Below are 22439 nucleotides of genomic sequence, written 5' to 3' on the forward strand. Positions count from 1 at the left end.
AAGGTCATCAATGTAATTTACTGCAGAATTGACTCATGAAATAGCTGAGTGACTTAAATTACTCATTAAAAACATATTGAGCTTAATTTTTTGCAGCTGTATTTACCCATAATTTCTAGAAGAAAGATTGTAGCAAAAACATTATATTATTATTATTATTATTATTATTATTATTATTATTATTATTATTATTATTATTATTATTATTATTATTATTATTATTATTATGTGTTCTGTATTTGTTTCTCAGAGGCAACTCTTCCATGCAATGTTTGTTCATAAAAAATGTTTTGGTTAGTTTCGGTTGTGGACAGGCAAATAAATAAAACGGGCTATTGCATAGCAGAATATAAAAATTTTAGGGATCAAACAATGATTGAGTTAGAGGCCATGTAATCTCAGCGGCTGTTTATGTGCATTATTTACGCACATAAGCGTTTTTGTCCCATCTATCTCATCTTTGCGTTTTATTTAACTTAATTGTAGGCAGAGATTTGATGAAAAACATGTTGAGATGTGATAATTACCACATCAGATTGCAACATGCGGCACTAAAATCCTTTAAAGCTTTGTGATATTGTTTTAGAACTTTTGATTTGATTTAAAAGCTCCCACTTTGTCATGCCACTCATCCAGCTCTTCCCTCAGCTCTGACTGTCAGGGGTTTACATTTCTCTCGTCTTCCCCCACAGTGCATGAGGAGCGCCACTCTGCTGCAGACCCCCACAGCCTGAAGCCGCCCTGCCAAACCCGGGACCATGTCTGGAGGCTACGACGAGTACGCCAGCCGGGAGGACGCCACGGACAGTTTCTGGGAGGTGAGAAAGAAGGCAGCCGTGTTTGACGGATTAACCCTGAGCTCAGAGTGACACTGCATTGTGATGAACTACCGGCAGACCTTCCTCGTCTGGGTTGGGCGAGAAGAAATACGACGCCTAGCCTCGTTTATCAGCGTTGTTTAGACTCACATCTGCACATAAATCAGGGATGTGCTCGACAGTAAGCATAGCATCAGATTTATCAAGAGGGTTTGGCGCACTAATCTCAGGATAGCTCACACTCCCCCACTTGGTAACTACACCCACACTAATTCTCCACAAAGTGACAAACTGTCGCATCCTGAGGCCATTATTTAAGGATGAGATGAGTAAGCAACTTAATCTACTCGTTTGAATGCAACGTTGGGAATACTAAAAAGCCTCACAGGCTTCTCATCCTGTGTCCCCCTAGCATTAGCTACCCGTGTTTTCTTATTTTCTTCCCTTTCAGCTTTGTTATCATTGAGGTTTTGTACTTTTTAAGTCATTGTTCTCAAGTATTTTCTACCTGTTGTGAGAATAACAGCCAAGTTATCCAGATTTGGCAGTGTATTGACTTTTATTGACTTCTAAGGATTAACCTCCTTGTAGTTGTCTGCAGCTGTACACCCTTGGAGCTATCAGCGTCTTGCGGCTGTGAAACATGTCAGACAGGTTTCCTTTCATTAAAATGCAGAAATGAGGATGGAAGATGTTAGATCAGCTGTGAAGTCATCAGGTTGTCTAGGTGTCAGGTGTGACCCAAATTCTGGCAAAAAGTTGGCAGATTACAAAACATCAAAAGGTGCGGCAAAGCAGAAAGTTAAAGAATCAGGGATTCGCTGATGCTAGGAGGAGGTATCTGGACTAAATGCACACGGTCATCTAGCAGTGAACAAAGAATAAAAAAACAAAAGATAAAGAATAAAGAATAAACATTGAGAACAGAATAAAAAAAAACAATTTTTTTACTTAAGATAAGTTTAAGGCTCCCTTCATACCAATTAGATTTGTCTAAATCAGCCAGAATGTGGACAGTCTCTGCAATGTCTTGGAGAGGTCTTGTACATCAGAAAGACACTGCACTCTCCATTACACTGTGCCTGATGGAGCATTGCAGTTTCTTTATCAATCCTTATCAATCCTATAATGACCCCTTACGCTTGGAAATATGTTTGCAAAGGTTCCCAGTAATGGAGTAATGCCCACACCTCCAAATTGCACATCATTTTGGAACTGCTGGTTGCTGGAAGAATGAATAAAGCTTTGAGTTTTTCAAGTTGCTGTTTTAATGCAAAATGTATCTCTTAGAGGAAAAATGTCCCAGCAATGTATTTACTGCTGCGGAAAGACTTAATACCTGTGGTGGAAACATTTTGGTTGGAGGACCAGGAAAGCATAAGGGACAAAACATTTTAGTCGGTGGTTGGACTGTGAAACACTGTCGTGATTGCAGTTTTGAAACTTGTTTCTTTTTTTCTCTTTTTTTTTTTTGTTGTTGCTGCAATCCAGCCGTGTTCAAAAAGTCAAAATTGTGGAGCAAGGTGGTTTAAATCCAGTTTACGTAGGTTTTAATCCAGTTACATAGGCTCTATCCAGGGATGAACACAAAAAAAATCTGGAGCCAAAAGATTCAATTATTATTAAAATGCAAACATAAGTTAGACTTAGACTTAGACTTTCTTTATTGTCATTTTGTATGCACAGAGTGCATACAGAACGGAATTTCGTTTTCATACAGCTCAGAAAAATTGCAGTAACTCTACAGGATACGTTGCTGTGAATTTACAGTACAGGATTAAAATGCAGTAGTAAATTGCAGTAATTTACAGGATAAATTCCAATTGATTTCCGGATAAAGTGCAGCAGTGATTTAACGGTTGACAGTTGCAATGTTAACAAATATGCAGTAAGGTTCCGGATAAAGTGACCATGAAACAAACAAAAAAAATAGCTGTTGAACAGCAATTCCAATTGAGATTATTTTCCATTTATCCCTGTGAACCTGTACCAGTCTCATCAGACGGAGATTAGCACCAATGGCCCTTTTCCGGTAGTACCAACTTTGGGCGCTTTGCTTCGGTATGTGCCGCTTATTATGCGTTCCCACTAGTAACGGTTACGTTGAACCATTGCTGTTTCTAGTGCATGCTTCGGTGTGTTTCCAAGCGCAGGAAGTCGTCTTGACGACGTCATGGCAGATGGCTGTGTCTCTGATTGGCTAAGGGGTGGAGTCATTATTTGAGGAACAAAGAGCGTCCTTTCGCCCACATTTGCGACACATTCAGTTGTAATAGCGAACCACCTGTACCAAACTGAATCAAACATACCCCTAGTGAAAAAAGGAATGCCTAAATGAACAGGAGGGCTAAAATCTTCTGACATATAGTAACGCAAACTGTTTCAATTCATAAATGACTTAAAACCTGGCTACAAATAGTGGAAACAGTGTCTTAAAACTGTTTTTAAATGTAACAAAAAAGGGTGAGTCTTGGTTACATATTAGCATAGCTGGAAAAAAACACATGCCAATAACACTGAATGTATTGTGAATTAAAAAGGTTATTATGTGCTGGCGTCATAGCGTTTTGGGTCAGCAACAACCTTTCCTCAACACAAAGAGTCCCAGGTTATATGAGCTGCAAGTTCACCGAAGCACACCTATTATTTATGAGATCTGGTGACTGAACACGGTGTGCGAAGCTGGAATAGATTCACCTCATTTCAAAGCATGCTGCCTGCCAAGTGCCTCTACTCTCAGTTATTGCATTTAGGATCGAGCGTCACAGCGCGTTGTTCACATTCTTCAGGTTTAAATCAAACTTCATCTTAGACTGAATTCTTCATCCTCGGGTTACTTCCGTGTTGTGCGTTCAGAAATCAGCAAGATCAGGGAAAACATCTGCTTTGGGCACTCGGTCGCTTCATCACAGTCCCTGCATCAGAGTAAAGATGCTGCAGTGCTGCCTGCTGAATGCTGAGTCGGCTGGCTGCGGCCGAGGCAAAGGACTGGTGTGTGGGGGGGGGGGGGGGGGGGGGTACTGTTATACATCCTCAGCTGCTTCCTTTTAGTCCACACTTAAGGTTTGTGGAAAGTCACTTTCAGAATGTCTCGCAGGCAGTTAGTCTTCAAACACGGAGCGTAGATGTTTTTCATTGTTCATGGTCACAAAGGTGGTGAATAATGGCTGTAAACTTGGGTTTCAACCTCAGTTTTTTATCTGAACAGCTTTGTGTCTCAGGGGGAAGCTATCAGCTCTCTGGGAGGTGGCCGTTCCTGTGCCCAAGGAGGGTTGTAAATTATATGATATAAACCCACCCTTTACTTCGGATTGCTTAACTCCTCACAGAGCGGCAGCGGCGGTCTCTTCTCCTGCTGATTCTGTGGATCTCCCGCAGGCTCTGAGGGGAGAAAAGTGACACCTCACCCACTGAGCTTTTTGTGAGAGGCAAATTACAAAGCAGTTTGAGAGTTTTAGTGTCAACCAAAAACATGTTGTTTAGAAAACCAGGAAACATTTGTATTGTCAACTTTAGAATGCGTAGATGGCAACATCTTTCTTAGGTTATTCTCTGTGATTATGTATGTGTGCATATATATGTGCATTGCTTCACAATTTCCATGTAGACAAGTTTTTCTGGTAGGAAATATAATTTAAGGGTACAAAAGCACTGTTACTCCATATTACGGTTAAGGATAAGGGAATATCCCTAACCATATTTTAATTCATGTAGAATTAAATAGACAGAATTGTATTTAATTATTATTTCTGTCCAAAGACAACACAAGGTTTTTCCCTCTGTTACACCCAGGAGCAACAACCCAGGTGCTAGCTCAGGTGTTTTAGCTGGATGCAGTTTGCACTTTCTGCCACTGGATACAGTGCAATTTAATTATATTGCAGTAAAATACGATATTTTCCACTGGATTTATTCACATTTTGCAAATTGTGGCTTTGTTGTGACGGTATAAGCTGTCAATATCTTGCCTGCCATAACTACATTTTGGCTAAAATGTGATGGTCATTTATAAAACATCTGCACAAACCAATCTGTATTATTTTAGAAAAAATAAGTTTTTGTTAAAGTTCTTGTTGACTGGAAACCTAATCTGTGTTTCTTCAATGTGAAGAGGTTATGAGGGCTATATATTGTAGGTAAGATATTTACTGCTTATATCCTCTTAAACGATCCCCTGTAAAATGTAAAAACATTGAGCTGAAATTAATTAAATTTGGATCTGACTGGTTTCTCTATGATTGCACGTGAAATAGACCTGTTTGCAAAAGCGCCTTGAGACGTCATTGGTGCTAACTGGGTGTGATTTACTGTACATGCTGAGTTGAAATTTAAGTGTAGATACACGAACATGTCAAGAGATCAAATAATCAATAATAAACTGGTGACTGGATTCGGTGATAGTAAGTGGCAGCAATAATACCAACATTTTTCTTCGCAGGCAACAGCCAACCTGAGGAATTTTAGTAAACATGTTCGCACTGGTGCTTTGTGTCTTTTATTCCAGGTCGGGAACTACAAGCGCACAGTGAAGCGCATTGATGATGGCAATCGACTCTGCAATGACCTGATGAACTGCATCCAGGAGCGTGCCAAAATCGAGAAAGCCTACGCACAGCAACTGACTGACTGGTCTAAGAGATGGAGGCAGCTGGTAGATAAAGGTGCAATAGGAGTAACAATTGTTTTTCAGTTCATTTTCTGCTTGGGTGCCAAATTCTCAATGGTACCTTTAGGACATCTGTGTCTTATTCCCCCTTTAGCTGCAAAAACAAATTAGGAACTGATATAAACTTGTTGGTTTTTGTTCTGCCAAAAGGAACTGAGCGGTCTAATGTGCTCAAATGAACCTTGCAGATTGCCTAAATAGTATTTTTTTTACCAGAGTATCTGTTTTATTTTAGAGTTAAAATAAGGCTCAGATCTTAATTCATCCACCAGGTCCTCAGTACGGCTCAGTGGAGCAGGCTTGGATGGCGATGATGACTGAGGCGGAAAAGGTGAGCGACCTCCACACAGAAGTGAAGAACAACCTGATGAGCGAAGACTTTGAGAAGGTGAAGAACTGGCAGAAGGACTCGTACCACAAACAGATGATGGGAGGATTCAAGGAGACCAAAGAGGCAGAGGAAGGCTTCAAGAAGGCCCAGAAGCCCTGGGCCAAGAAGCTGAAAGAGGTGAGAGAGAGATCCCCAGATAAAATAAAAATTATATTTTAAAACAAATAAATAAATAAAATAAAATAATAATAAATGAAAAAAGAAAATAAAAATAAAAAAAAAATGTAAAAAAAAGAGAGAGAGAGCCACAGATTCTGACATTTATTAAAAAGTCACCAAAGCGCTAAATTGTTTTTTCTGATTTCCTCTAGTGATGGGTTTGCCCCATTAAAATATTTTTTTTCAGGATGAACGTAGTTTGTATTGGTTACATGTAAGATGAGTTTTAGAACTTTATACTGGTGTATTTTTTTATGCATTTCTTCTAACAAGTCTAATTTTAAAAACATATGCACTAAGTAAAAAGTTAACAGGTACTGAGTTGAAAACTGACTTTTATTAAATAACTAAACGGCAGCTTTTTTTTTTTTTTTAGCCAGCAACTCTTTATATCTTCTAAACTATAGCAGTTAGTATTTGATAGATTTATTGTACAATTAATAAGGTGGCGCCATTAACAGATTAACAAATCTCCTAATTATCCTTGTATGTGAGCTGATCATGAAGGATTTACTGATTAAACACGTTAACTTATCAGTATTGACAGTAATCTATAGGTACCTTTTTTTTCCCATTTACTGCATGTCAACCATAAACCACATTTATCACATGGCATATCAGTATTTATCTGGTTTCAGTGAACTTGGCTAAATCCGTCACGTTTGCAGGGACCTCAGCACAGAGCCTTCTGCCCTAGCTACAAGCTCGTTAGTATGGACAGGACAGTGTTGGCACCGGACGGCCAATCGATGGCATGAACAGCGTCTGGAAATCCATACTCCTCACAAGAATGAAAACAGACAAGTATTAGACATTTCAAAAGATGAGCCAGGATAAGAACCACAGACCTGCTGCAGCCAAATCAAAAAAAAAAAAGCAGTTCTATCAGAAAATGAACTTACTTACTTACTTACTTATGAACTTTATCATAAGTAATTGTATATCTGATGTATTTTTTAAGACCATTTTCATCTAATGTATGAAGCAGAAATTCTGGAAATATAGTTCCTTGTCAGAAAATGTATTTGTAAAATTGTAGGAAGTTTAATTTGTTCGGCATGCGTTTAATTTTGTTTAAAAAAATATGCTTGCTGATTCCACTAGAGTTTAAAGGGAGTAAACAGTAGCAGCGGCTTGCTGGTCTGGAGCGTACAGCGGAGTGTGGTAACATAGGGCTGAGGGGTTAAGATGTCATCAATGGCTTCAAAGAAGCAGGTTTTGATGCCTATTATCCAAGAAGGATAATAGGCATCAAATTGCAAACTGTTTGATCAGTTTTGAGTAACAAATATTATTCAGAAGTGTAAAACTGTGACAACAATCGGCAGTCAGCCCATGCGTGGACATCCCAACAAGTTCCCCCCAAGGTCAGATAATAATAATAATAATAATAATAATAATAATAATAATAATAATAATAATAATAATAATAATAATTGAACTTTTATTGATCTCACCATGGAGAAATTCACTTCTGCATCTTAACCCATCCCCTTGGGGAGCAGTGGGCTGCCACTGTGCGGCGCCTGGGGAGCAATCAGGGGTTAAGGGTCTTGCTCAGGGACCCAGTGTGCCGGCACTGGGGATCGAACCGGGTACTTGCATCCTTCTCTGAGTGCAAGCGTGCTGCTCTAACCACTGGGCCACAAACCCACCTGAGGATAATGCAATGCTCAGAGAAAATGCATTAAAACCAGGGCTTCCATCAGACTGCACAACTTGCTTAGTATGACAAATGCTATAGTTCATGTCTGTTAAATTAGACTAGACCGAACCAGTGTGGCTTGTCAGAGGAGCTGCAGGAGAACCATTATCCCACCACAGCAATGAATGGCTGAAAATAGACATAATCTACTGTAGGTGTTGCAATGGCCCAGTCAAAGTCCAGACCAACTGTGACTGAAATGCTGTGGGTGGACTTTTAAAAGAATTGAACAGAAATAGATCCTATCTACGGTTTGTCAACAGTGTGCAGACACAGCTACTGCAGGTGATTGTGCCGGAGGTGGTTCTGAAAGTTATTGAGTCCCTTGGTGTACTTAGTTTTTTACCATGATTATACTGACAGACATGAAAAGGGATCATATTAGAGCTTAATGAATCTCTTTTAGAGTTTAGAGTCCACCTGATCCGGACAGAAATGGTCAGAGAATAGTTAAGTTTTAGTTTTACTTCAGCAATACGCCACTCATGGGGCGGACTACGCTTATGATATAACATACTCAGTATTAAGCAAGCGCGCCTTGCTTCTTATTGCAGACCCCCCCCTGCTCAGACTTCTTTATGTTATCTTTGCTTCCAGGTCGAGGTCGCAAAGAAGTCATACCACATGGCCTGCAAAGAGGAGAAGCAGGCCGCCACCAGGGAGGCCAACAGTAAGGGAGAGGCCACAACGCCAGCCGAGCAGAGAAAACTGCAGGACAAACTGGACAAGTGCAAACAAGACACACAGAAGGTGAGCTCATCAGCTGGCCTCATGGCTGTGTAAACACTACTTCCTCTAATAAAGCTAAAGGCAAATGAGCTCTCATGCTGTTTCAAGGCAGTGAGTTTATCGTGGTTAATATGTGATCGAATGCCACACCTGCTCTTCTTCATATCTTCTGTTTTCTTCGAGTGGACTCTGATCTCGTTTTACTGCTTGAACCGTAAAACCTCTGATTCAGCTTTCTGTCCCAGGACAAATTGGTAAAATGATTTCAAGACTTAATAAGGCTTACTTTAGATCAGAAAGATGCCAGTCCTCCCTATTCATTTTAGTAAGAACCCTTCTAAAAACTAAATGATTAAAAGAAACAAAATGCTTCTTGATAGTAGGGCTGGACGAGGACTCAATAACGACATATATCGATGATAGAAAAAAATTGGTCAATATAAAGTTAAATAGAATAACAGTTTTCCTTCCTTTTGTATTTGATCATGTAGGTTAATATTACAGTCATTAAATCCTTCCAACCAATCACAGCGCAGACCCAGGAACGCTCCGTCAACAAGTTCCGCCCCCTTTCTTTTTTCTTTTTTTTTTAAATTTGCAGTTTTGGTAAAGAGTTGGTTGAATAAAGGGTTGAAATTGAATTTGATGTTTGTGTGTTCTGTATCTAAAAATAAGTTGCTAAACAACAGCAAAAAATGGCCACGGACGCACTTAAAATATATATTTTGAATTTGTTGATAATTAATGATATCGATCAATATTTCTGTTTTATCGATAGGCTTTTTTTTTTATATATCGTCCAGCCCTACTTGATAGTAACAGTGTTTTTTTTTTTTCTTCTTCTTTTTTGGACTCATAGACGAGGGAAAAGTATGAGAAGGCTCTGGATGAGCTGAATAAGTGCACCCCTCCGTACATGGAGAGCATGGAGCAGGTGTTCAGCCAGTGCCAGCAGTTTGAAGAGAAGCGGCTGGCCTTCCTCAAGGAGGTGCTGCTGGACGTCAAGCGCCACCTCAACCTCACAGAGAAACAAAAGTTGGTGAATTTAAAGTGAGAAAGAAGTGGAAAGAAAAAAACGATCTCTAAGCTTACACCAAATCCCCTTTTCTGCCCACAGTTATGTCGCCGTGTACAGAGATCTTGAGCAAGCTATCACCTCAGCTAGTCCAGAGGAGGATCTGAAGTGGTTCAGTAATATCCACGGCCCTGGCATGCACATGAACTGGCCAAAGTTTGAGGTACTGTTGTTCGTGATCTCCGGTTCTCTGATTGTGTTGCATTGTGAAGCACTTTGTAATTTGTACGCTATTTAAACTTACTTTAATGTCTTCTTATAGTTGCATTCATTAAAAGAAAATATACGTGCAGAAACATTTAGTTTAGGAAATACACACTGGAAATTCAAAATGTACGTACATCACTATGTTAGTTCAGTTTGGTGGGTTATTTTATAAATATTTTATAGTTTTATAGACTCCCTGTGGTGTAGCTGTGTAGGTCAATGTTTTTAGTACGGTGGACGTGCATGGGGTCGAATCCCAGTTGGGCCAGGAAGGGCATCAGGGGTAAAAACTAAGCCAAGTCTGTGCAAGTTGTGATTAACTTGCTGGGACGAGTTTTTAATGAGGGATCGGTAATTAATTAGTTAATTGAATTTATGTAAAACTATTTACAAAATTTGTAAAGTGCCTTGAGATGACATGTTTCATGAATTGGCGCTATATAAATAAAATTGAATTGAATTGAATCTTTATTAGTTTATTTCGAATTAATTTTTACTTCTCTGTTGGACTTCTTTTGTTAGGAGTACAACCCAGATCTTACTCATACCATCTCTAAGAGAGAAAAGTCAAAGAAGTTCAACGAGGAAGTCATGCTGACTAATGTGAGGGCACCAGGAGGCAACGTTCAAGCAGAAGACAGGGGAAGGTCACTGTCTGATCTTTATTTATGTATTTCATTTTGGTGCTGCTGTATTTTTCAACAATTTCCAGCATTTTCCTTCATTATTCAAACAAGAAGCTTTCTCCCGTTTTCACCCCCCCCCCCTGCTTTTAGTGTGAGCAGCTACGAGAAGAACCAGGCGTACTCCTCCAACGAGTGGTCCGATGACGAGCAGAAGGGCCTCAACTCAGGCAGCGACACCAATGGAGGGTCGAACCCCTTTAATGAAGACGGAGGCGAAGGCGTGAGAGTCAAAGCGCTGTATGACTACGAAGGCCAGGAGCAAGACGAGCTCAGCTTCAAAGCAGGTGAGTGCTGTAAACAGGAGGCGCTGTGCAGCTAGTTTTACACGTCTTTCTTCACAGCCTCTGCAGGCTGTATTTCATCCCTGGTCTAATATGTAACTGGTCTCACTTTTAATTTCCCCAAGCTTCCCTGTGGACAATTAATTAGTGCATTTTTTTTTTTTACTTGTAATTTTGTGGGAGGTTTCTATTTCTTTTCTAACCACAAATGACCTGATTAAATTATAATTCCCTGAAGCAATTCTAAATGAATTGCGGATGTAAAATGTAACTGAGGATTTTATTCAGAAATTATTTAGCGGTGCCAGAACTAACAGTTGTATGTTTTCAATCATTCCGATTTCAAAATTGAAGTTTCAATTTCAACTTCAATTTCGAGACGAGATGCAATAAAAACTCACCGGGCAAGTTAAAAGTCAAGAGGTGCCAATTTAAAATAATCTGATTGGTGGGGCCAATAGTTGGACGGGGGGGATTAGCAGTGGCTGTAAATAAAATGCTGCTGGAGCATATTTGTCAGTAAGGATCTGGAAAATACAGTGTGTCAAAAAGTATTCATACCCCTTTAACTTTTTCAAATTCTTTTTTTTTTTTTTTTTTTTTTGCTTTACAATAAGAAATTTCAAAAATATCTTTTGAGGTTTGATGTTCTTAATTCAGGTTACTAAACAATATTTTAAGCTTTACACATCTCACAGAGCTCTGTTGTTCCCATCATCAATGGAAATACAAATAGTATGAAAACTGCCAAGACATGGATCTCCATCTGAACTGACAGTAAGAGTATTAATCCAAGAAGCTGCCAAAAGACGTGGGAAAACCTTGGAGGAGCAGCAGACATCCACTGCTCAGGTGTGAGAATCAGTCGATAGGATAATAATGCTGGCCTTTTGTGGAAAAGTGGCAAAAAGAAACCTGTTGCTGAAATAAAACCATATGATGTCGAGTTTGCTGCAAGCCAGTAAGACGACGCAGAAAACACATGAAAAAGATCTCCGATGAGAGGGGATTAAAACTGATTAAAAACACTTTATGTGGCATTTCAATTCAACCCAGAATCAGAAGTGTTGCTAACATCCCACAATTATTGGTGACAATGGTTAAAAGGCATTGAATAATGTATGTTTTAGCAGCATAACCCAATTTAGTCTTTAAAAGAAAAGAAAAATCCCACTTTCAAGATTAGTTTTTACCAAATGCACTGGTGCCTGGGATCCCAAAAAAGGGAATAAAGTATGCATGTTAGTTTAGCGTTGTTCCTTTTGGTTACTAATAAATGACTTCCTGTTTCCTTATTTGCTCCTGCATTGTCTTTGGTAAAGTCAATGCAGAAATCTATTAACCTAAGGCGTGTGTGTGTTGACTTTCATTACGAAACGAGTAGAAGACAGCAGCCGTCCCACTTAGCTTGCCTATGTCAACAACAGTTGGAAGTAGGACAAACAGGCCTGGACCGGGACGAAGTTTACCTTTCTGTTATGCACAATGAGACCAAAGGCAAAAAAGATAATATTCTCCATGCCAACCAGTTGCCAAAAAAGTGCCCTGTTTGTCCCACCATTACTAGCATAAACATGTCGGGTTTGCTAAACCCTTGCAGGACCATGTGGATTGGTAATGCGAGAACGGGACAGAGCTTCTCTTACACCAAACGGACACTCAGAATCCGTTTGGTGTAAAACAAACTATGAATGTATGGAAAAGCGCATCATGCCCTCTGTGAAGCATGTTGGAGGATCTGCGATGCTGCGGGCCTGTTTCGTTTAAAAAAAATAAATCAATAAGGCACATGTAATCCCGTAATGGCATAGCATCAACACAAGAAAAGAAGGGAAATTTAAAAATAAAAATATCCTGCAAAGCATTGACTGCTTACTTTCCTGTAATGTTGCACCTCCAATCTTTTTGAGAAACATTTCTTTTTTAGAAACATTTCAAAACGTGGACAATTTTCCTCACTGTATAAACTCGCTAGAGGTGACTGGTTGATTTTTAACACATTACTGCAGGAAAGCATTTTATTTTAAAATGTTTTCCCTACACAGTTATTATGGAGGACGCTCTGTTTGGATTTACTACAAACTATAAAAAAAAAAAAAACGCCTGCCTGGAACAAACCACGGGAAGATAATGGAGAACACAGGTTTGGTACCACGAGTACATCCCAGTCACCTCTCTAGTGGACTGGAGAGTCTTCTCTAAAGGCCAGCTACCCTTCCAGCACCATTTCATGCTCTTAGGACGCCACCCTCATTCTTACCCCTTTGCATCCTGGTCATCCCATTTGTCCTTCCTTGACACCCTCATCTAAAACTCCAACTCTTGTCATCACACCATTTCAATCCAGTTTTAGTTCACCTTTTTTTTTAACACAGCACACTTTCCCTACTTTTCAGGGCACCACGTGCGCACACGCACAAAGAGAAATGAAACCACAGCTAAATTATATCGACTCACATACTGTCCTGTTGAATACCAATTCTAATCAATCCCATCCATCATTCTCCCTTGTTGCTTTCATCCTTCATCACCTTCCTGATCTCTACCTTCTATCCATTCTTCCCTGTTTTTGCTTTCCTTGTTTGTTTTTTTTCCAGGAACCATCTAGGGGAGGTCCTAAGTTGACCAGGTCATTTGGCCCATCCTGAGTCTCCTAGACAGCAATAACAAGACCCCCCAGATGAGCCTCAACCTTCAGACTCATCCATTATATCACCCTCTCTTCCATAACCCTGACTAGAACCTGTAAAATCACATTGCTTTGCCTTAGCCATAACTGGTTATTTTCAGCTTATTTCTTATCATTACGGTTGATGTGGCCGAACGGCTCAAATGGAGCAAGTGGCATTAGGCAGGAACACGACCAAACACCCTTAAAGTGCAAAACGTGAATCCTCTGTAGCTTTTCATCTTATTCAGTATTTAATAATGTGACATATAGTAAAATCTCAATGTATCCACCTGAAGATAAAATGTTAATTGATTGTTTAGGTTTGATGCATGTACACTGGCTTGTTTAGATGTGAGGAGGTCGCCGCATTGGGTGGTAAACTTGAGAGCTGAGAACAATCCTGAAAATGGTTATATTTTTATACCACAAAAGCACATAAATCCAGGAATACACTGGGGTGCAAAATCTGGACTCTCAGGGTGGATCGCATCATATTTGGTCGCCTGGATAGAAGTCGAAGGGATGTAATCGGCAACGATAGCACGAGGAAAACCTCTGAATGTAGTGTGATTTGTAACACTTCTGAGCTGCAAAGTGGTTCCTTTCGCAGTAATGAAAGGTGGCAAAATGTGATGCACTGATCCAACAAACCCATTTCTGTGCCAGTCTGAGGCTCATTCTTGTTTTTATCTGAATCATCTCAGAGCTTTGTGATCCAGATCCTGCAGTCATGTTTCATTAAAAGCAATATTTCACTGTCGTCCCGATGTATCCTTCATGTTTAGCTCACCAAACAATTTGTTTCAAGAAACAATGGCCGGCGCTCTCTGTCAGTCTCTATTATTTGGCAGGAAAGCCACAAGTGACTAACTTGTATACTTTGTGTGTTTATGTGGTGAAAACATCCCATGAGATCCCAAAATGTCTAGAGTTATATTTGTGCAAGAAGAAAGTAAGAAAACCACAGAAACAAGCTGGACCTCAGATAGATAGATAGATAGATAGATAGATAGATAGATAGATAGATAGATAGATAGATAGATAGATAGATAGATAGATAGATAGATAGATAGATAGATAGATAGATAGATAGATAGATAGATAGATAGATAGATAGATAGATAGATAGATAGATATCAGTACAGGCTTTTTTTCATTGAGGGCCAAAAGTGTCGTAATTAAATGAATTTATTTAACATTTTAATTATTTATATAACATTTGGTTATGTTATAACTTTAGAAGTGGTTACGCAACATATCGTACATGATATTACATTACTGCTAATGGTTATAATAATAATTTAAATGTTTTAGTCATTCACAAATTACATAATTGGATAATAAAATATAGGAATGAATTAATTTTATGTTAAACGCAGAAGTCCTTGTTTCGGTTTGTATTTAATAATTTTGTAGCCATGTGTTTCAGGGATATTTTTAGTTATTTAGGTATTTTAGTTTTATTGAAACTATTTGTTTGTTGCATTGCGGCGCTTTTGCCCCTCAACAACATCTGTCAAGCTCCACGCTCCTTTAGATTTCAGCAACAAACCTGCAGAACAGTCACTTTGAGACAAATATTCACATGAAAAGAAAGCGCGGCAGGTAAATATGAACATGAAAGTGTGCTACAAATTCTCCAGATTTGGACAATTGATGGCCACTTCTTTTCATGTCCCCTGTGGTCAGCTGCGAAACACGCACAACAGAGGCGTCCCATTAAACCCTCCTCCCGCTTTCTGTCCCTGTTTTATCAATCAAGGTGATTTGCTGACGAAGCTGGAAGACGAGGACGATCAGGGCTGGTGTAAAGGTCGCCTGGACAACGGCCAGCTCGGTCTTTACCCCGCTAATTACGTGGAGCCCGTCTAAACGTCCCGGCCCGAGGACGCTCGCCTCCTCTGAGGTGAAATCTGGACCGAGCCGTCCGCCCACGACACCCCGCACATTGCCCGAGACTGCAAAGCAACAGAGGCGAAAACGTTGTGGTCACTGCTGCGTTCGCTGTCCGTCGTGATGCTCCTCTCTCACCAGAAGTCGAATAAGGCGCCCGGGGTATCAAGAATGAGCTGTGCATTTATGTATTTTCATTTTTTTTTTTTACCATCTGGATGCTTGTACAGTTTGTTTCTTCCTAGAATACATTGTTTTTTTTTTGTTAGTATATCTACGCAACCTTTAGCGTTTTTTTGGAAATGTATATGCCTTTGATCTTGTAAAGTTCAACCGGAGGATTTTAACCTCTTTCAAAGCTGCACGGCCTGCAGGTTGTTAGCTCTGCTTAACGTTAGCATTCAGGCTCACGCAAATTTAACGCCCGGCAGAGGGCCAGGGACACGACAGAGACGCAGTTCCCAACGTTGTTTGAGCTCTTAGTTTTTCTCCTTGTGTCACAGAATCATGTGTGAAGTCCAGTAGACAAACGGAAGGCCCCCTTAGAGGAAAAACATGTTTGTGTAAAGCATCTGTCAGTGGGAGGCGGAACTGACATTCAATCCTTCAAATAAACTCGACGGATTCTCTCAACGACCAAAACCTGTTACTATTACCGGATAAGTCGGCTCGGTAGTTTCTGTGAATCCATGCTAACAAACAAAAACTCACAAAAAGTCACAAAAAAGAACATCTGAACTTAATTGAGTCCTTTGAAAAGTTTACGCTCACCATGGGCAAGGTTCTCCTTGATTTCGAGCCTTTGTCACCCTTTTGTTCAGGGTAGACAAATAAACAATAAGAAACGGTTTGGAGTTATAGAGGATTTTCCTTATTCCACACCGGGTCAAAATAAAAAGTTCAATTATATGCATACACCGTCAGTAATATTTGTTTAAATCTTCCTCAAGAAGTTGAAGAGAAGCAATGTGTATCAACAAGCTTCTGGTTTAATTAAGGCCAGACGTTGGACCACAGTGAAGCCACTTTTCCATCTCTGTGGACTCATAGGGTGCTGATCTGGAAAAGAGGCCGAAGCTCCCAAGTAGACGCCTTTGAGCTGGACTGAAGTTTGCAGCTCACCAAAACATTAAGACAGAGACTAAAAAAATTAGTCTTAACGGTGACAATGTTTGCCGTAATAAAGGCGACGCTTGCATCTCTAAGAACCTCTAGATTCAAGCTGTGGGACTCGCTTCCTTTCTCTGGTGTACAGCATGTATTTGAGCCTGTATGTATAATTTTGACCAAGTGTGGAATATAATAATCCACAATGAATTCAGCAATGTTTCTGTTTTTTTTGTTTTATTTTTACTCAGTAAGGTTGCTTGTTGTATGATTAGTGCACCCTTAAAAAAAAAATCCTTTAAAGCACCACATTAACATGACGTTCATGCCCATGGTGAGGTTATGACAAAACGTTTCACTGGCACAGAAAAAAAAAAGTTACAACCTTAAAGCGCATTAGAGCACAAAAACCACAACAGAACCTCACGGAGAACGTGTTCTGCCACGTCTCCCAGATTACTGGAGAACGTAGAAGCCTCCAGGCCCGTTTCACAGCCTGTTGCCGCGTCATTGTTTAAAAGTGAGCTCAAACATAACTCACAGTTACTCTCAGCAGATATTCTCTTGTTTCAAATAGAGTTATCTATCAAAAACAGGCTTTTTTTTACATCATTCTCCAGCTTTCCTGCTATCTGCAAAAAATGTGCCTATATTCTCCATCACCTTTAATTTATTTATTATCTCCCCTTTGTAGCCTATGTGTTGATAATGCAGCCACCGCGATCACAAGCTGCCTTCTAAAGATCAACTTGTAGCTGTTTTCTATGGAGATTAGCCACATTTCCTATTCTGTTTCTGTTTTATTTGTTCCTGCTGTCCGTGGGGGGTTGTTTATCATCAGCAGAGGTCAGTGACTCGCAGCTCTCACCCCCCCCGCCGTGGCTGATCCAGCTCATGGTCTTGATCAGTTCCCATCTACTTAAGCTCGAGCTAACTGAGGCCTCCGGGTTGTGTGGATGGCTCGCCTCTCTCTTTCTTGTAGTTTATCCCCGGTCAGGACACTCAGCGCATGTAGCAGTGCTGTAGGGGGTGATAAGAGGCGGATTTGATGGCCGCACATCTTTTGTCTGCGAGACGGGCTACTGTTACTGGTGCAGACAGAAGAAGCTGCAGAGGCCAAAGCAGAAAGAGGATCCGCCGGTGAAATATTGATGAGGTACCAGACTTTTCTGCTGCAGGAGCCAAAAAAAAAAAAGTGTTGTTTTTCGCAGACTCCATCAGTGACACGTCTCCTTGTTGTGTTCGCGGCTCTGTACGGTTTGTGTCAACACTCGTTTCAGAGAAGTGAAAAGCCACTCCGAAGACCCTCGGCCATCAGCTTCCCAGCGACCTAAAGTTCGCCTCTTCTGAATCCGACTCCAGCCTGTCTAGATCAGTTTACACACACGGGTAGCGACTGAAAAAAAAAAACATAGATGTAAAAGCTTCCGCGTCTCGGCTGTCTTGGTGTCTCTTTGTATTTGTAACAGGACGGGACTGTTGGCATCGACAGTGAAGCTCCTAAAAGCCAGTAAATGACGACCTGTTGTCTCTCTCTTGCTTGTGCTGCAACTTCAAGGAAGACTTTTAGCTAACTAGAGGGCTCGCTCTGTATTTTTAGCATAGTGCTGTAATTTCCAAACTGTAGTGCCTGTTCTGCATCAATAATAATAATAATAACAGTAATAAAAAGAAAAAAAATCAACTGAAGATGGAGACATGCTCTGGACTCTTGGAGAATGTAGACCAGTGGTGTCCAAACTTTTTACCTCAGGGGCCAAACCTGTAATGTTAAAAGTACTCACAGGCCACAAAAGCTTGACTTTTGAAGTTTATCTAAAAAGCCGGAGGCCCTTCCTGCCCCACCAGACCTAGCCTGCTACACCAGAGGCTCAAAGACAATAAATTACTCTATTTTGTGTAAAAAAAGAAAAAGAAGGGGGTTGTGTGAATCATTATAGTGATGGAAAATAAAATAAAAAATCATGCATGTTTTTTCCTGTTTAAAGATAAAATAAAGACACAATGCAGTTCCCATACATTTTGGGTCTGATGGTTTTCTATTATCTTTGTTGAGATATCTTTTCTCACTTCTCAGCAACAACAACGCTGACTCATTATTCCTGCTCAATAAAAGACGAATGGTTGTACCTCACATTTTTTTTTTCCCTTTCAAGCAGATTTGAATTTGCCCACGTCTGTTTTAGAAAGCCATGCATCAATGAAAAGGTTTCCAAGAAGTTTTTTTTTTTAATGTATCTACACCAACTTCCTGGGTTGATGACCCAAAGTTTGGCTGCCCTTGAAATGTGGTCCCGGGGCCACTTTGGACACCCCTGATGAAGATGAATTTAAATGCAGTCGCAGTCTTAAGACACAAAATGATGCGTGCCGCACATTTAAAATGCAAAATGTGACGTAATTCAGTGGAAATCAGAAGCAGAAGTACTCAGAAAGTGGCTGCATTATGGAATAAAATTGTAAGGAATTGAAGGAACTATTCTGTTTATCTACTGTAACTAACAGCCTTTTTCATTACTTTATTACAGGATGTATGTAACTTATAATAATACTTTTTAAGTATTTTAAGGCAAAGTGTTCAAAACTATAGCAGAGAATAGATAATAAAGGATAACCTAAAAACAAAATTGTACCTACATTGCATCCATCGTTTCCTCCCGTGCAGGTCTCCAGTCCATCACTGGGGCCACATAGAGACACACAGAACACACCTAATGACAATTTAGGGGCCCAAGTTAACATAGCACGCATGTTTTTATCTAGAGAGATCCCAAGCATGCAGAGGAAAAGAGGCAAACTTTAAAATGGTTAAAAACATAAGAGATTGCATTGCCTTCCATTTATAGAAGGTTTAAATGTGGTTGAAAAGGGGAACCCACATGAGGATGTCTGTGGTGGTTAAAAAAGATGTTTGGGTTCAGCTGCTAACAAACCCTGACCTACAATTTATTTAGGATACACTGATGAGCTGAACAAAGTCCAATTTTAAACATATTTTTCGGGACATGAAGGAAATAGTGACCCTAACGGCCAATCCCAAAACAATCTTTTAGATAAACAATCATCCTTCCACAAGCGGAAGGATGATATTAAAATGTAAGCTACAAGAAGTATTTTCTTTTTTTTTTCTTTTTGTTTGTTTGTTTCTTTAGCCATTCACCACACAAGACACAATGTGGTAGATTCAGCAGAGAGAAAAAAAGAAAGGATTGTTTCCATGAGAAGGAGACGTAATAGAAGGTAATTTGTTGTCCGGGGACGAATCATATACTTAAAAAATGCTGGTCTCATAAATTAGTTCACTCAAAATAGTTCCCACTTTCCTGCTGATCCTGTAACATAAAGGAACTCTCCATCCATTATCTATACTCGCTTCTCCGTGCCTGGTGCCCATCTCCAGCAGCCATTGGCCGAGAGGTGGAGAAGACCTTGGACACGTACCCCGCTACAAAAAAAAAGAACAAGAATGTTGTCTTTCAAATCCATCCACAGTAATCATTAGGGCCCGCATGAATTTCTTTTCTACAGAAAAACTGGAGTCTATGCCAACTTTAATTTATTTAAAGTTCAAACCAGGGCCAAAACAGAGACACGTGAAATCAACTTTATCTTATATTCTTCTATTTTATTTAGACAGGTTAATCTCACTGCGACTTTTGGTCTCATTAACAAGACAGACCCGTAACACAAGATTCCAGTTACATAAAATAACTAAAATAATCATAAAACATTATATTGCCATGTCAAAGGGAACAGAGTTAAAAACTGAAAAACAACAGGTTTGAAATTGTGATCTTTTTCTGCTCACTTTCCTTAAAACTTGATTACAATGTCCCAGAGAGATCAAACCGGACAGTTTCCGTTCAAACCATCCTTTCAAAAAGATGGAGAAGCCATGTTTCCCCAAAATGTGTGCATATGATGTGACACTGAAAGAAATACAAATCCTGGGCTGTGACTGTCTTTGTGACGTCTTAGAATGTAGATAAGCAGGTAGCAGGCCGAGGATGGATTCATCAATGAAAAAGTGTCCCAGTGTAGAAGTCTGCAGGGAGATTTATTGTTTATCATTGAATCAGTTGTAAGGTAAGGTAGGTTTATTTATATATCACTTTTCATTAACAAGACATTGAAAGTGCTGTACAGTGGTGTGTGAGAGGTTTACAATTTCTAAGCAACTGGCTGCAGCGTTCGTGTATAGACCATCAACCTAGTCTATCTATGAGATTTGTAGAGCAAGTAGGTGGTAGGAGATGAAATAGATCTGGTTGGATGGAATCAAATGCATACAGCAGATGCTCAATTACAAACGTTGCAGGACTTTGCATGACGGCAAGAGTCTGTAACACTTTAGTTGTTCATCTATTTTGTATGTTTGCAATTAACAAACATGCTGAATACATTATTTCAACCAATGAGTTGGAATAAAAGCATATATAATGAAGCACTTCAGTACTGCTACTGCTGTACCAGAAGAAGGTGGACCCATGTTTTACTAACCAGAGATATGGGAATGCTAATAGTTTTGCTCAAGAAACTTATTAAAAAGTTAGAACATTTCCGATAGTGTTTCTCACAGTATTCCATGCCATAATTTTCAAAGTATCTGTCATTAAGTGTAGTAGGTGAATAAATAACTATTAACTGAAATTTAATTTGGGAGAATTGAACTTTTCTGAATGGATAAGTGTTTAATAATGGGCTATGCATACATAGAATGTTAAAAAGAAGCTTTATATGAGCCACCTTACCTCAATAGCTAATATTGCCACTAGAGGTCCCCAGTGACAAGCTGCTTAGCAAATGTCAAGATTCCATGATTTAGCCCATTCTTCCTAGGAGAAAAAATTATTTTATATCTATCTATCTATCTATCTATCTATCTATCTATCTATCTATCTATCTATCTATCTATCTATCTATCTATCTATCTATCTCTCTCTCTCTCTCTCTCTCTATATATATATATATATATATATATATATATATATATAGATAGATAGATAGATAGATAGATAGATAGATAGATAGATAGATAGATAGATAGATAGATAGATAGATAGATATGTGTGTGCGTGTGTTTAAGAAGCTTATCTATTTTTGCATTTCTATTAGTTCAGAGGTTCCCTCTTACGAAGTTTATATTTAAATATTTTCTAGACCAAGATTTAACATTTCGCGAACTGATATTTGTCAAGTTATGGAAATAACTGGTATTTAAATTTATAGACATATTCATGTAGATTTAAGACTTTTCTTTTACTTTTGGTCTTGGTTTACATTCACAACAATGGGAATGTAATCCTCCAATGGAAAAAAAAAAAAAAAAAGAAAGACATCTGCTACCTGGCCCTTTAAGTAAATTTTGTGGTTGACTTCTGTGTTTCTTTTTCCTTGTTGACAGTTGGTTAAACACACAAAACTGTATTCACTGTCATGTCTGCCCTCTCATCGTCACCGCATTTCCATCAATTTGAGAAGATCTGCAGTTTGTCACATTGCAGAGAAAACTTCAAGCAACAAAGACTAAGCAGTAAATATTCTTTCCAGTTTGTGCATCGATGCAATAAGCCTGTGCATCCGTGAGAGAAGCTCGGACGCCATGGCGCTTCTTGTCGGAGAAGCCTTTGTTAAATTAAAATGTATTGTTGGCAGTAGCATGATGCAAATAAGTACCGCTCATCAGAGAGACACATGCAGATTTAACCCTCAATGCGCCCTGCATGCATGTCGCAGCAGCAGTCCGCATATTAGCATTTCTCAACAGTGTAAACCATTCCAATCCTCTTAGACATCACACATATAGGCTAACTTCTCTGAAAAAAACGTAATCATGTTTCCCTACGTTTCCTTTCAATGCCATTAGAAGCTTGATCAGCACGTGCAGGGACAAGTTCAGCCTTTACCTGTTGAATTCAGAATAAAACCCTTTCTCATTCACCTCTAAGCTGCCTTGTTTTGACAGATCTTGGCTTTATCCATCACCACTGGAGGAAAAGGGTAATTATGACACATTTTTAAACCCTGCTGCATGGCATGAAAGAACGTTGC

General features: G+C 39.5%; 1 protein-coding gene across 8 annotated transcripts in view; it reads left to right on the forward strand.

Annotated features, from left to right (window-relative positions):
- The window catches only part of pacsin1b (protein kinase C and casein kinase substrate in neurons 1b), a 43851-nt gene extending 26268 nt beyond the window's left edge, over positions 1-17583 (forward strand). For 6 of the 8 annotated variants that reach the window (XM_036152049.1, XM_036152048.1, XM_036152047.1 and 3 more), the window contains exons 2-9: positions 693-818; positions 5323-5479; positions 5757-5992; positions 8337-8489; positions 9328-9503; positions 9586-9706; positions 10273-10720; positions 15151-17583. In XM_036152049.1, coding sequence (XP_036007942.1) covers positions 759-818; positions 5323-5479; positions 5757-5992; positions 8337-8489; positions 9328-9503; positions 9586-9706; positions 10273-10720; positions 15151-15260 — 1461 coding nt within the window. In that variant the 5' untranslated portion in view covers positions 693-758 and the 3' untranslated portion in view covers positions 15261-17583. Of the gene's footprint in view, positions 1-692; positions 819-5322; positions 5480-5756; positions 5993-8336; positions 8490-9327; positions 9504-9585; positions 9707-10272; positions 10721-13314; positions 14149-15150 lie in introns of those variants that run through there. The other 2 variants (XM_036152054.1, XM_036152053.1) reach the window with 2 other exon arrangements.
- The last annotated feature ends 4856 nt before the right edge of the window (positions 17584-22439 follow it).

This window comes from Fundulus heteroclitus, chromosome 20, assembly GCF_011125445.2.
Source record: "Fundulus heteroclitus isolate FHET01 chromosome 20, MU-UCD_Fhet_4.1, whole genome shotgun sequence".
NCBI lineage: Eukaryota > Metazoa > Chordata > Actinopteri > Cyprinodontiformes > Fundulidae > Fundulus > Fundulus heteroclitus.